The sequence below is a fragment of the Cordyceps javanica genome, chromosome 6 (assembly GCF_051103115.1).
Source record: "Cordyceps javanica chromosome 6, complete sequence".
NCBI lineage: Eukaryota > Fungi > Ascomycota > Sordariomycetes > Hypocreales > Cordycipitaceae > Cordyceps > Cordyceps javanica.
The window spans coordinates 1,515,765-1,530,755 of NC_139300.1; the positions used below are offsets into that span (position 1 = coordinate 1,515,765).

At 53.1% G+C, this 14,991-nt stretch overlaps 6 protein-coding genes across 6 annotated transcripts; 3 read left to right on the plus strand and 3 right to left on the minus strand.

Moving 5' to 3' along the window:
- Positions 1-504: 504 nt before the first annotated feature.
- V2A60_008906 (uncharacterized protein) lies at positions 505-1,293 on the minus strand (the record flags this gene model as incomplete). The annotated part of the gene is made up of 1 exon (XM_083260176.1): positions 505-1,293. The coding sequence occupies one exon, from the start codon at positions 1,291-1,293 to the stop codon at positions 505-507; it is 789 nt and encodes a 262-aa protein (XP_083116302.1).
- An 899-nt stretch (positions 1,294-2,192) lies between these two features.
- On the minus strand, positions 2,193-3,813 carry V2A60_008907 (exonuclease V a 5' deoxyribonuclease-domain-containing protein; the record flags this gene model as incomplete). The annotated part of the gene is made up of 2 exons (XM_083260177.1): positions 2,193-3,472; positions 3,546-3,813. 2 exons carry the CDS (start codon positions 3,811-3,813, stop codon positions 2,193-2,195), a joined length of 1,548 nt encoding a protein of 515 aa, XP_083116303.1.
- Positions 3,814-5,769: 1,956 nt separating this feature from the next.
- Positions 5,770-6,099, plus strand: V2A60_008908 (uncharacterized protein; the record flags this gene model as incomplete). The annotated part of the gene is made up of 1 exon (XM_083260178.1): positions 5,770-6,099. The coding sequence occupies one exon, from the start codon at positions 5,770-5,772 to the stop codon at positions 6,097-6,099; it is 330 nt and encodes a 109-aa protein (XP_083116304.1).
- An 800-nt stretch (positions 6,100-6,899) lies between these two features.
- On the plus strand, positions 6,900-7,544 carry V2A60_008909 (uncharacterized protein; the record flags this gene model as incomplete). Its single annotated transcript, XM_083260179.1, has 1 exon — positions 6,900-7,544. One exon carries the CDS (start codon positions 6,900-6,902, stop codon positions 7,542-7,544), a length of 645 nt encoding a protein of 214 aa, XP_083116305.1.
- A 757-nt stretch (positions 7,545-8,301) lies between these two features.
- On the minus strand, positions 8,302-8,947 carry V2A60_008910 (uncharacterized protein; the record flags this gene model as incomplete). Its single annotated transcript, XM_083260180.1, has 2 exons — positions 8,302-8,522; positions 8,599-8,947. 2 exons carry the CDS (start codon positions 8,945-8,947, stop codon positions 8,302-8,304), a joined length of 570 nt encoding a protein of 189 aa, XP_083116306.1.
- A 4,756-nt stretch (positions 8,948-13,703) lies between these two features.
- V2A60_008911 (uncharacterized protein) lies at positions 13,704-14,535 on the plus strand (the record flags this gene model as incomplete). Its single annotated transcript, XM_083260181.1, has 3 exons — positions 13,704-14,277; positions 14,356-14,444; positions 14,509-14,535. The coding sequence occupies 3 exons, from the start codon at positions 13,704-13,706 to the stop codon at positions 14,533-14,535; spliced, it is 690 nt and encodes a 229-aa protein (XP_083116307.1).
- Between the last annotated feature and the right edge of the window lie 456 nt (positions 14,536-14,991).

Sequence of the window (14,991 nt, forward strand, 5' to 3'; positions counted from 1 at the left end):
AAAGCGGCCAGCTCTGAATAGTAAATTGAGCGAATCAGCAAATGAATCAGATTGTTTCTTCAAAATTATGGTAGAGGATTTCTGCAAGTGTCGCCGGTCCACAGTGGGTATGGCGCAGCGCCTGTGTTCCGCCCAGGCTTCTTGTGTGCAAGCAAGCATGTCCATGCCCCAGCGCTAACAATGAGAGGTCTGTCTCTCTTTGTGATGCATGGTCACCGAGACGCCCAGATGTCTCTAAAGTTTGGCAGCCTGATAAATGACAACTATGAAATAGACAAGATTATAGATGCGATCAAAAGGCTCATCTGCCACTCCCATCGCAATCGCCTCTCTTCACCTGCGTGTCATGCGCCAATCCCCATCTGAAACGCCTGTGTCAACGATTCATGCTCCTCGGCCGCCCCAACGTCACGCGGCGGCGCAGCGAGCAGCGAGCAGCGAGCAGCTTACCACTGAGCAGGACCCATGAATGAATGAATAACGCTCCTCGTGGCCGGACCGCTCTCACTCCCACTCCTGCCCGTCCTCCTTAAGATACCTGTCCAGGTCCTGCCGCCCGTAAATCTCTGCCTGGAACCGGGCCGCCCGCTGCCGCTCCTGGGCCGCCCGCGCCTTGCGCTCCCTGGCCGTGAGCTGGCGCCGCGCCTCCCTGGCCTCCTCATCGGCCCTCCTCTGCGCCTCGGTCCTCTCCGGCGGCGGCGGCAGCGTCGCGCCGACGCCCAGCACGTCGTCCTTGGGCCGCACCTTGATCGGGTACCGCGCGCCCTCGCCGCCCGCCCGCCCCAGGCCCACGCGCGCGTCCGGGTCCCAGCCCTGCGACGCCAGCGCCCGCAGGCCCATCCGCGACCGGTCCAGCGCCGACGGCGGGTGCGAGTGCTCGACGCTGACCTGGTGCGCCAGCGACGCCTCGTGCGCCTCTACCGTCGTCGTGATGGCGAGCGAGCAGACGGGGCACAGCGTCGGTGGCTCCTCCGGGGGCCGTTGAGGCGGCTCGTGGACAGCCCCTGTGGTGGTGGTGGGAGCGGCGCGGCCATCCTCCGTGTCGCTGCTCGCCTTGCTTGCGCCGTGGGCGGCCGGGTTGGTGCCTAGAACGATGCTGGCGTACAGGTCGCCCACGACGGAGCTGGTCGGCCTGGTCGACGGAAGCGTGGAAATGTCGTCGTCCGGGTCCTGCGCCCTCACAAACTCGACCTTTTTGCGCTTCAGCCCGGAGCCAAATGCCCGCTTGTGATGCAGAGGAATGTCATCCTGCTCGTCCTGGTCAGCTTCCTCGCCGTGCCGGGATCGTCGCATTGCCAAAGGCCATCGACCTATCGTGACAGTACTGGTGTATGTCGCGATTGGGGGGTTTTTGCATTACACTGCATCTATTTTTTCATGTAGCAATCTTACAGCGCCGGCGCCACACAACCAGGCTGTGCCTCGTGTCATGTGATAATGTAGTGTCAATCGTTCATCAGTCTGTTGCGCTACAAACGAAAATCCATCGGCTACATACACTCTACGTGCCTATACTGCTGATACTGACTGGAACATTATGCGCCTCTCAACTACTCAGATTTTCTGGCTCTAGCCTCAGCACCTGCCAGACTGGCTTTCAGTGCATCCGTCAAGTCCCTCAAGGATAAGACTCCATTCCTCGCCGACCTCTCACCTAATGCTGCAAAATAGTCCCCCACGTAAATGCTGTCGCTGACATGGGGGAGAAATCGGCATACTCGGCATTTTCTGAAGACAGCTGGTCCTGAACTGGCATGTATTGAGGCATCTTTCGACAAATTGCAGAGAAAAAATCAAGTCAGTCATAGAGAAGCGCACTGCATATAGCCATAGGATAGAGGCCAAATGCAAAGAGCATGAAAAAGCTGGTGGGGCGGCCAAGGTGGGCAAAGAAAGAAGATGAACAGACTTCGAAATAGTAGAAATACTAAAGGGAGGACTGAAGATAACCGATTACGATGAGTAAATCAAACATGCAAAGGTCGAGAGAAGAAAACAATCGTATTGTCTTTTAGTCTGGGTGCGTTTCTTCACTACATTTGACGTGTTCCTGACTTGCATCACACTAGGAAGCTCTCAGCCGCTGTTTGCTAGAGCCAGAACCAGCAGCATCGGCACTGTTTACTACAATCACATTTCTTCTCGTGATTGATTTTTACGATTCGTTACATCATCTTTGTATTAGTCATGGTTCATACAGACTTATTCGGCAACCCATCGGCCGCGCGTAATCGTTGCCGTACTCTCTGAACCCTCATCGAGTCCATCCTCTCCCGCCATGTGCAGACATCCGCAAACTCGCACGTCCTGCACTTGAAAGCCTCCTCTGTGCTGACGCCCGACGCTCTCCGCTCGCCCCGCCACCAGGCCATGTACACGCCCAGATACTCGTCCAGCACCGGGCGCGACGCCGGAAAGTCGTGGTGTCCAATCTCGCGCCCGTCGTCTCTGTAAATGTACTGCACGCGGAGCATGGCGCCCACGGACCCGGCCCCTTGCGGGAACGCCAGGCCGACTTCGTGCCCGACGAGAGCCAGCAGCTCCCGCAGGCTTTTGTACTGTAGCGCGCCGGCTGTCTCGGCCGCGGGCGGCGGCGCGGAGCTGGTCGGCTCGACGCCCTCTTCGACAGTCTGCCAGGAGCTGGACGGGGTGGTGGCGTCGAACATTTCTTCGTGGAGCCCTGCCATTTGCGCGACAAAGGCGTCGGAGAATGACTCGTCCGGGTCAAGGCCGTAGCGGCGGAACACCTTGTAAAAGTCGAGCCGTCCGGCTGCGAGCTCGGCCAGGAATCGGTGGTACAGGAGCAACTGTATTTTAGCTGGCCGAAGCATGGAGTTTGGGACCTTTCTGAGCGAGCCCCTGGTCTTTACGTCGGCCAGGTAAACTTTCGGTCCATCTGGCTTCTTTGCGGGCGTTGCGGAGGCAAAGTAATCCGTGAGCTTTGATTGTTGTAATGGCTCCTCTTCTGCCTCTTGGCTGAGCTCGAATTCAAACTCTGGGTTCGGGTTCTCGTGGCTGAGGCTGTCAATCACACCGTTGACGAGATTGCCATCCAGAATTCCCCAAATTTCCAACTCTCTCGTCAGGCCAGTCTCTCGCAGCGTGCGTAAGCCCTGAATGAGATTCCACAGCCTAAGTCCGAACCCATCCTCTCGGCTGAGAACCTCCACCTCCACAGTCGTGTGCACCTCGTCTTCGAGCTTCTGGTGCAATTTGGAACCTTGCTTCATCGCCGCAGTGCGGGTCCGGCGGCCGCCGGGCAGCCGTGACAAAGTATACCAATACTGCAGCTCGCACCAAGCTCCAGATGTCAGGTCAGAGACCGTGAGCGGCCGTCGGGGAAATGATCGAAATTTCTGCAGCGGGGAGCGCTGGTCATCAAACTCGTCCTCAAAATCATTGCTGGCCGGCGCTTTCTTCACGTCCGATTCCTCGACTGATGTCTTGTCAAGGACCTCCAAAGCATGTTTTACTGGGCGCTTCAGAGTCAGTCAGTTTTTCAATCATGCATGCAGGTGAAGAAGAGTGTTGAAAGAGCAACGTACAAGTCGGAGAGCCAATCTGGCTGCCGGCAGGGAAAAGTAACGCTGCTGCGGCTGGGCTGGCTCCGTCAACCGCAGCGTTCTTTTCAACAGCAGTTGAAGCGAAGCCATTGTCTGTCAATGCATCTGGTCCAAACTCTGATCGTGCAGGCAGCGCGTCAATGGTGCCAGCGACGAAATTCTTGGCCTCCGCGTGTGCGACCAGTTGTATTAGGAGTTGCTCTTCATCGGCTGAAAAGTCAATTTGGAATTCGCCGTCCCCCGCTTCCATCATCTAGGAGCAGGCATGTTTCGATGATGGAGGTAGAGAAATGTGAATGCTGAGGTAGCGCGTCGGGTGGCGTGCAACACTATCTTTTGCCCCCCACGACTTGCACGCGGCATCACGTGTACCAGGCAGCAAGTCATAGACAGTCATCAAGCACCACGCAATCTAGCAGAGAAACTAGTTGGATTTTTTTACTATGAATCTGCTTCTAGAAATAGACCATCGATTTCTCTACCCGCTAGATATCAAAGCGCGGCGATCAAGCCTTCGAGATGCAAGTCTCTTAGCTTGGTAAAGATAGCATCATGGAATAAAGGACGCTCGATCGCTCAATTACGAGATAGAGGACAAAGGAACTGCCTGATACCTACACTATGCTTCGGTTCAAAAATACCAAAACATAGTCATCAGCTACAAGCCTTTGCATATGAGGATTAAATACGCTGAGAAGCAACTTAGGATCTCTTGGGTAGTGATACCCCCAACCGTTGACATAACAAGTCGGCAAGGACGCTGCATGCCGATAGATGATGGAAGGAGAAGAAGAAACGGAACTGGTTTACGGGAAAAAGGTACGCACTTCCATTAGCGGTCACCTCGATAAACGCTATGTAACAGCATGGCGTTCAAAGTTTCCACTGTTTAGACTCTCTCTCGATTCTCCCAATCTGTCATTCTCACGCGACTCTTTCATACAATCTTTCGACCGAGCACACCTAGATAGAATGAGCGGTCAAGTATTCTCAACTTGTAATGGTCGATAATCCCTGGTGGTGTAGCTCAATTTGATGTATGAAGTTGACCATGCTATAGACTGATCAGCGTCAATGTCTGTAGTAGCGAGTCTACCTTTCCGGCGCTCGTACCTTTGCATTTTATCTCGGATCATGCTTCTGAGAACTGGGGCCGCATTGGGGATAATTGCAGCAGACTCTCGGCCAGAATTTGCAGTGAAAGCACTTGCCTTCGCAGGTGAGAGACGTGCTTGTCTTGCAGTGGTAGCACTCGTAGATGTCGCCCATGTTGCTGTGAAGAAAGTTTTGTATACGTGTATTGAGACGATTTTTCGAGCCCAAGAGGATCTGCTTTTTTTGATGATACAAGTTATATGAGGCCGGAAACGGGTATTTTATATAGACAAGGGCGTCGGCCTCGTGACACTGAATATATCCTACTTGGGGCCGCCGGTTTTCGGCGCAAACGTATGCTGTGCGAGGCGATTGAGTCGACGATTACCAGTTTTGGATGTCATGTACTGAGATGAAGGTCATATTGAGCGCACAAACGCTGCAGTGACACGCTCTTGGTCTCCCTAAAGGGGGTTTCTCGGCAAATATTGAGTGTGTAGCACATGGCGAGGATCTCGAGGTGCGGGGTTCACGGCACATCGCTTGCGTTGAACCCCAGACAAGCACAATATACGACACTCGCCAAGACGACAGAAAAGAACAAGACGAAGAAATTTTCACCATTACTGAAGAACTAGGTGGCACAATCTCGGGACGCGCCTAGCACCTTCCATTCATATACAGAGTGGCGGGCTTGTGGCTAGGTTAAGGTCGCCCTAGGCCGGCTGGCTGAGTATGGTATGTGAAACAAAGCTGGCCGTTCGGCTAGCCACGTAGAATTCTGACTCTTTTGGACAAATGAAAAGCGACAGCGTTGCTCAAAGCTTGCGTCAAGTTTTACCACATTCTGCCTCGCGAGAATCCGGCTGCCTAACTAACACAGCCCATCCGCACCGCAGGGTCAGGTCAGCTACCAAGCCCGGAGTGGAGACGACCCCCCCTGCCCCCCAAAGCTGCGTGCGCTACAAGGCAGCAGAATTCCAGCAAACACTGGGGGGGGGAGGGATGGCAACTAACAAAAGAGAGGCTATAAAGTTCGTTTGGCTCTTTTTATCGCCTCCTCTCTCCTCTCAAGATTGCTTTTTTTTTTCTTTGCATCTTTGAAAGTATCATGACGACCAGGAGAGAGCAACCGCTGGCTCCCCGCCGACGCGGCGGCCCCGCCCCGATGCCGCCGTGCGACACCGCAGCGCCGCCAGGCGCCTTCCGCTTCATGGCGCTGCCCACCGAGCTCCAGCTGGCCGTCTCCGAGCATCTCGCGTACCCGGACGCCCTGTCCCTCAAGCAGACCAACACGCACCTCCGCTCTCTGGTCCGCGCCGACCTGACGCTCAAGGTGGAGTGGCTCCTCGAGCGGCGGCGCCTGCACCTCGAGTGTCCCAACAGCCACAGCTGCGACCTGGGCAGCGATTTGCGATTCTGCCGCGGCAGCGTTCCGTAAGTTTTTTTTTTTGAAGGGGGCCTGTGTGAGAAGGAACTAGACGATCAGAGGAGGGGCCATGGTGGTGATGATGATGATGTTGCTGACCGCAGGACCAAAAAAAAATCCCCCCCATTGCAGGCTTTTGATGCAGCGCCGGCGGATGCACTTTGAGTGTGAGTCCCGCCCGGGGTTGGGATGTCTAGTGTACGACACGCCTAGGTGCATGCACAAACCGAAAGAGCTGCACAGATGGAAACAGACGCTGAGAAAGAGGATCACGGTTGAGCTTTGGTGGGCTGTTTTGGGATTGGTTCCCTTGGTCTTTGTTTGTCTATGGGGTCTTGTTCCGTGGAGGAGCGATTCTCATTCATCATAGTTGCTGACTGATGTTCCTGCCTCTGAGTTGACTCACCTTGTAAAATATAGAATAATTTCTAATATCTAATGCCGATCTACCAGTTCACCGGCCGTCTGGGAGTCACTCTTCTGGAATCAAACGGTCCGCGTAACTGGTACTCTCTTGCTATCAACACTCAAACGACTTGTGCTGTTTTGAATCCGTTGGTTACTTGCGGCACGGGTAACGAAGCCCATCTTTAGTGGTTTTGGCTTGCTTCCAGTTCAAACATGATGCATCAGAAATGTTTGCACACTCATGACTTTAACTGGCTGACAGCGTGTTAGCTGATAATTGTGAGTTTTGTATATAACTGCAACCCTTTCCATTCAATCGCCGAGAACGCGATCCCCCTCCCTCAACCCCCCCTTTTTTGCCAGATTTCTTTCTTTTAAAAAAAATCTCCGTATATCATTTCAGCATGTTCTCCATCTGCCAAGCTCTCCAATTCATCGCCCTTCTTTCCACGGCGATCTGCAGCGCCGGGATCCTGTACACGGCTCGCAACATCTTCTCCACCGTCCAAAGGGCCTCAAACCAGCTGCTCGACTTTGCCGCCGAGCTCCTGGACCTCATCGACCCCGTGCTGCCGCCGGCGGGCGGTGCCACCACGCCGCAGCATCCGGCCGACGTGTCGGCGACGGCCTCACCCGCGGCCTCCAGCCACGCCGCGCTCGACGGCTTCTTCGAGGGGTACCCGGGCTGGGACGCGGATCTCAGCCCCGCCAGCTGGTCGCCGCCGTCGCCGCCGCCGCCGGAGGAGGAGGGGGAGGAGGAGGAGGCGGCCATGTTCCCCCTCGACGAGGAGCTGCGCACGCCGCCTGCGTCGCCCACACAGTCGGAAACGCTCTTGTGGTCGAGCGAGGTCACCGCAGCATGCCGACCGCGGCGCGGCTCGTCTGCGAGACCAGCACGCCGACGATTGAGCTATCCGGCGGCGCGAGTGCCCAAGAAGCCCAACACCGCGGGGCTGTACCCGTACCAGCGTCCTTGCATGACTGCCGCTCCTAGAGTGTTGTGTGGCAGATATGCCAGGAGCCACGGCGACGGCTCATTCGGCAGGTAGAAAGTGTGCTTCGCGCTGATATTGGGCAATGGGAAATTGTGAGCAAGCTTACACTCTGGGACAGGATGCCTGCTGGTTGGGACACTGCCGAGCTGCACAAAGTTTTCTGAACGGGTCAAATATTTTTTTTTCTCGGTTTGTTTTTTTCTCCTATTTTCTTTCCAGATTATTACACTAGATCATGTTGATTATACTGGGGTTTTCTGTGCTTTCATGTGTGTAGCGTATCAATATCTCTTCCTCACTATTTCAAAGAGACCTGTCACGTTAAGCGGGCAGAGACATGCTGCTAGCATTGTGAAAACTGCATATATTTTTTTTACCGTTTCGACCCAGGACATGCAGAATAAGTCGGTCGAAACAGGCCATGTTTGTCTTTCGGAACCTCGCTTGCCTCCAGCTTCATCAGCTGCGGCCCCAGCTTGTGGCTTACGGGGCGTGCCAAGTATCGCCCCCACGATGCATCTTTTGTCAGAGTTTTTTTTTTTGCCGGTTTTCAGCAGCACGCACCATTGGTGAGAAAAATTATCAATTTAAAATAGGATAGTATTTTCATGATTCGTAGAAAAACAAAATAGTAGTCTAGAACTTGCATCCAAAAAAATGTCGTAAAATGCAACGCTGTCTTATAAACCCATTACTCCAAGTATCCGTGTATCTCACATCAGCCGAGCGCCACTTTTCAACTGCAAACTTTTTTACCGCTGTTGCAGATGATGGATTATTTGTCAAAGCCAAGTATTCCGACAAGAAACAATTACAACATGGCGGCAGCGGCAGCGGCAGCGGCGCCCGCGTACATGTAGCCGGGAATAGCGGTGGGAGCGGCGGCATTGTGCGTGCCCTTGATGGTGGTTGTGAGCTGGTCCTTGTGCGAGGGCGCCGTGGCATCGACCGTGATGGTGGCAGCGGCAGCGGCCATTGTCGGGTTGTAGTGGGTAGAAGAGAAGCCGCAGCCGGAAATGAGACGGTCAATGTCTGCAAAGGTTGGAGTCAGTATACAGTGCGACTTGTACGTGAGCCGGCTTGCGAGCCGCCATGGAAATACGCTTACCCTTGACGTCGTCAGAGTCAATGTCGTCGTCGTCGTCGTGATTGCCCAAGCTGCGCTTGGCCTTGACGTGCTGGTGCATGCAGTCGGCGCACTCGGCGGCAATCTGGCCGACTTTGAAGCTGTTGTTGGTGCAGACGCACTGGTTGTGGAGGAGGTCCTCGTCCTTGCCCTTGCCGAGGCCGAGGTCAACGTCGCACTGCTTGGAGAGGGTGGCGACTGGGTTACAGATGGTCTTGCAGGACATGGGAACGTCGTCCATGTCGAGCTTGAGCTCCTCTGTAGAATCGTCAAAGAGGCCAGCAGCGACGACTGAGGCAAGGCCGAGGGCAGTGGCGGCGGAGAACTTCATGGTGCTTGGATGGGTTCGAACAGACGCGGTGTAAGAGTGAAAATGCAATGAAAGTTGTCTGAGATGTAGGAGTAGGGCTGGATCTTGCTGGAGAATACAGGGCACGATGTTGGTGGAATGGGAGTGGTAATCGGACTGAGCTTCTTGGGGTGAGGATGAGCAGCAGCTATATACCCCCGGACATAATCACCGAGGAGCCGTCAGCCACGGCGTCATGGTCTAAAACACAGCGCCAGAAACAAACCAGGAAGAAAAAAAAAGGAATTCGCAATGCGACTGTGACGGCTGTGCAAGAGCGTAATCCGTGTGCAGGGGTCATCAAAGTGTGGTGGGTTTCTCTCGTTGGCAAGGGACCACGCCGGCGCGTCAAGAGAAGCGGTCCCGCCTCTCCGGATATACGGCCGGCGATGGGGCTCCGGGGCGTGTACAGCCCGTTCTTTTCTCAATCTTGGCCACTGTTCATGATGATTGGGCTGACTGGGCCGGGTCAAGCAGGCTTCGCAATGCACTTTCGAGGGCCGAAACAAAAGGGAAAAAAAAGGTGAAGGGCGGACGTCTGACAGAAGGAAAGCTTGAATCTGGTAAGCAGAGATGCAGGTGAGCATCCTGCATACTGGATTGGGAAAGGCGTGTAAGGCTGGTTTGTGGTGCTGGTGGGAAAGCCTGGGGCAAATTTAGTGGGTAGATGGGGGGGCAATGTAGGGGTCGTAACGGGTTTCGTGAGGCGCGGCGGGCTGTGTAGGAGTTTGTATAATGGCGGCTCAGAGCCAAATGATGCGAGTACCTTCGTAGGCAGGGATCGATTGTTCATGTAGAAGGAGTTGAATGGTTCTGGAAAAGGTAATCGAGTAACTCCAGGCTCAATGTAACAGAGAAAAGGTCGCTAGGGACTGTTGGTGACTGCAACACTGTTGGATATCAGTTGCCAGATGTCAGTCTGTCAGCTGCCAACTCGCGATGCAAACGAACAAGCAAACACTTGAAAACTTGAAAACTTGGACAAAACAACAACGCATGAACCTAAATTCACCAGCCGCCCCCCAACTCACTGCTACTCCCATTGTCACCAATCACTGCATCCATGTACTTTTGCAATTCGGGCATTCTTTCTCTTCCGCCTTTCTACTATTATGCCGTTTGACGCCTGGCCCACTCCCTCCTCGCGAATCCCGTCCCGGCATACCCTAGCCTTTGACTCGCCCGCCCGCAGCACCAGTAGCACGACGTTCGTTCAGATCAATTCCGGTCCGGCTGCGACGACAATGACGACGCCCATGTGGCTGTGCGTCCTCCGTCATCCGTTCGATCCTTGATTAATCCCGATTGCGTCCCTGCAGGGCTTGGGGCTACGATGCGCCCGCCCGATCAAGCGAGGACGGGAGGGGAGGGCTGTCTGTCGTTGACGACCGTCGACCCAAAACTTGCTTTCGCCAGTTTCCGGATCATCAACGACCCTGCAGCGGCGGTGGGACCTTTCCCAGTCAGCCTACTACTGATAAGTAGCTAGTTAGCTGATCCTACGCTGAGCTGATCCAGCAACCTACCTGTCTTGTGCCAAGCCCAAGCTAGCCCGGCATCGGTGAACTGCGTTTTCGATTCATCCGTAGACGGATGGAAACGGGCTGGCGTTGTATCTTAACGAAAGGCAATTGCTCGCTGGTATCACTTAGCCCCAAGTCCTGTATAGAATCAGCTTTATTGGCAGCCATCTTCATCTTTTCACTCCTCACGGCGTGGGTGGTCGCGACAGCGCTCATTTCCCTGCCCAGCCCCGGCGGATTTCGCATCAGCTCACCCAGCGAGATCCGCCTGTCGCCAAGAGCGGGCGCCTTCTTCCGTGGTAATATTGCTGTCTCACCAATCACTTCTCAGACCAGCGTGTCTCGGTGCGTGTGCATTTTTCAGCTATGCAAAAGTAATAAAACAATTCACTTTGTGGCCACTGCGGAAAGCGCCCCGCAGGGTATTGAGGCCAGTACGTAGGTAGTTGGTAGGGTATGCGGCAACGCACGCCGCCACTACGATCAAGGTGTCAACATGACTACTTAAGAACGTGGAACGCATCGAGAATCTTATCAAGAAGTTGAGCAGGGCAGATTTCTGCAAAGTCCCTAAACGCTTCCATACGATCGCGAGCAGCCAACGAAGCTGACATTACCGATACTCTGTCATCGCTTCGCGAAACGATCGCAGAAGCCACACCTTGAACACCTGCCGCCACACCGCCTGCAAACGGCATAACCAGCTCGATCAAGCCCACTAGCTCTTTACAAGTGAGCGGAGCAAAGTGTAAGCGCTCCAGACATGCTTAACGAAACGAACCTCGACAACCTCTGCCAAGGGTGGGGGGAAAGACCAAGACACGATGCGCACTGTGCCAACGGTGATAGCAACAAGCTCACCAAGGCTATGATGATCAAACCCAGTCCTTCGCAGGATCTATATGACCTTTGGAGCCTCTGTAAAACATTACGCGGTACTTGCCGCGAACCTGAGATGCCACTCCAGGAGAACTGGGTAGAGCGGCTACCTGCGCCTCTTCAAAACGCAGAGAAGCGCTTATAAGACGATAAATACAAGATGCTTCTACAAACCTTCGAATGGCGAATCCTCGACATACAAGTCGCAAAGCTATAATATATATGGACTCTGACTAGCGGGCTTTGGGGTTTAAAGTTCACGGCCCTCGTGATGCTACGCTGGACTTATTGACCGGGCGTCTCTTCGGCAGTGAAGTTGACATGTATAGCGCGTTCTGGGCAGCTGGAGACTGCATTTGTTACCTACCTCATTGACACATTTGAAAGCTCCAAGGAAAGGCTGTTTGGGTCAAATCGTGTGTTCCTCGGAACCCGACTTTCATGATCGAGATCCTCAGCGAGACGGAAGTGCGAACACAGGGCAACCTGTCGTTTGAACACTGGGGCCAACCGAGTACCATGTCTTTCGGCCCCAACGAATGGCATTTACTTTCTAACTCGATAGATACCATCTGCGGTATCACGGCCGGGCCAGATCTTTAACGTATACGCGAAGAGAATCCGTCTCCCCGCGCGGAGGAAGCTCACAGCCCCAGTTGGGCAGCAATGCATTGTCGTCCCTGTACATGACCGCTTAAAGGAGCAAGAGGTTGCTGTAATAAATCGTCACCAACACATATAATATCATCTTTGCAGTAAAGGAGTCGGATACATCTTAGACGGAGCTGTGTCAGTAGTCAATTCTTCTCGACAAGGGTGATGTTGCCGATGGGTTACCTCTTCTCGTGGCGTTTGTTGCTTGTGGCCAAGAGAAGCACTTCAACTTAAGCGGCTCGGGAAATGATGCTGCCACAAATCCCAATCATTAAAATCCAGAGGAAAATCGTCAAGATCGAGATGATATTCGGACGACGGTGCTCCTATCGGCCCTCCGGTTGTTCCTGCAGCAGCCATATCGCTCCCGTGTACCTGGGAACCATTCCGTGCAACCTCGGCTGTAGCAACTAGGTCAAACAAAGAGCAACGCAGTTGAATCGCCATAGTACTTTCGCAAAGAATGGATGATCGCGCTGAGACCAAGACAGTTTGACAAAATTATAGACTTTCAATTGCACGCTCAGATCAGCGTCGAACGCAGGCCCTTGGAAGCCGCACGCCTTGGACCGTTTACGTAGAGCGATGCCAGACGTTCGCATGTCTGCGTCCTAGCATTCTTGTCCGAAGATTGTATATGTGATGTAGGAGTAGTCTACTGCTCACGACTTTACACACAAATCATCGCCACCTGTGTTTTCCTTCCGTCCACCTAACTTCAAGTCGAGAATTTTCAGGACGCCCAAAATTTGGACTCTCTGGTTAGCGTGAGCAGGGACTCATCATGGGCCGACAGAAAGAAGGGCTGTCCGGGGGAAAAAACTCTGAAATGCCTCCTTATAATATGTGTTTATTCTTCTTCTTAATTTTGAGGTAAAATGGACTTTGGTTACTATGAAAACGATCCTGAGGTCGCTGCAGCTTTGATGCGGCTAGGTTGTACCACACACAGCTTTGCAGCAACGCTCATCAATGAGCTGATGAGTTTCGAAAGCCGTTCCCCGTGTGGTCAAGTGCTTGATGGTCGTACTTTTGCCTGGTTGGAGCGGGAAGGCAACGGTCTGATTTTCTGGCCAAACGAACCCCCTGGCGCGCGTAACAATGCTCGTCGATATGGTTACAATAAGGCCGAGTGAGCTCTTCCGCCTAAGTAGTCGGTATTCTACGCGACAACTTTCTTCTTTCATTTTGTGAGAAGTTGAAACACTCGAAAAGACCAATACTAATAAATACTAGCCTAAACATGCGCATTTTTCGCAGTATTGCGACTGTTAAAAAACCCCCGAGAGTTTTAAATAAGATGGTTGTAGTTAACCGCTATCCATCACCCTTCTCTGTTTTGGTTTACCTCGACTTCGCAGTCGTTTGCTTTGCTCCGGCTTTCTTCTTGTCTCTTCAATAGGGAGGCTCTCCTTCAGTTCATCATAACTTGGCTGCCGTTTGCTTTCCCACGGCTTTTTTCTGCTTTCTTTCACAGGGGGGGAGGGGCCTAAGGCTATTTATTTGAGAGAAGCTTCTTCGTTTGCCTTCTCGTCAATATGCGAGGATCCGCCTCTTATAAGTTACTTCCTGCATCTCCCTTCAAAGCCTCCCGCCTTCATCTAGACCGAACACCTTGCTGGAGTCACTTCTTTCACTCACTCAAACCCGTCACCTTACAAATATCTGCCCAGAGAGTCGACATGACGCCGCGCAACGCGCCTAACGCGCTGGAGATTCCTGAACTTCTCATCGTTGTCCTGAAATACGGGGACAGGGACCTCCTAAGCTCGGCCATTCTTGTCAATCGGCTATGGTTTGAATGCGGGTTTCCCCTACTGTGGCAGTTCAAGAGCGCCATAGAATTGGCGAGTGTGAGAGATATTGACCGCCGCCAGATGTATGCTTCTCAGTTGAGAACCCTTCGGTTCGACAGAGACGATATCAATGATTCCTATAAGGCGCTACAAGCCTTGGCATTTCCAAACATGAAGGAACTGAAAATGGCGGAATGCTTAATGACCGACAAGCTTCTGCGTTATCTAAGACCGCAGATTGAGAAGCTTACGCTCGAGAAGGTCGATTGGACTGACAAGGATCTTGAGCTTGTGGCTGAATCGGCCCACCACTTGAAAGATATCAGTCTCGGAGTTGTGACATATGGTGTTTTCAATGATTCTATTGCCAGATTTCTCGGGACGTGTTTATCCGCCGAGAAAATCCGTGTCTACGAGAGTTATAAGGAGAAGGACCCGCGTTATGGTCCCTGGCGTGTTGGTCTGGCAGACAACTATTTTCTTCATCTAGCACGGCTTCCTCATCTCAAGTCCCTCTATCTAATATTTATGATCGCAGAATGTATTACGCTCACAGGAAATACTGTCAAGAACGTCGTCGCGGATGTCCGCGAGCCTTTTGCGTCTTTGCGAGCTCTGCGCATCCGTGTGAGCTATGAAGCTGTGCCTACGCTGTGCCAGCTCGCGCGAGGCCTGACCGAGCTTGACATAGACGTTGACGGGCAGCACATCTCCCTAGAAGCGATGGCAACTTTGACAAATATTCGTTGCCTCAAGCTATTCATATCGCATACTTTTACAAAACGACAAGTATATCCCCTTGCGTCACTTCATCTCCTCAACAAGCTGACGCTCTGGTCACCAATCCTCTTTCTTGTCGACGGGCCGAATACACGTGCACGGTTGCCCTTTTTGGACAGAACCTTTATAGAACTTATTTCGAGCCTGCCACTATTAACGATGCTGGAAATCGACACAGACTGCCGTCTCTCTGTTGCATTCTTGTGCTCCCTCGCTCGGCATTGTCCACGCCTCCGTTATGGCCGACTTCGCTGTCTTGATGTCAGTCTTACGGACTTGTTTAAGGGCTTGCTTAACTCATCGCCAACAATTCTTTCAGACTCTTTTTGTCGTGAACTGGTTGTTGGCGATTTCATTGCACCTGTCTCCCAGGATATGGAGGCTGCAAGGTAAG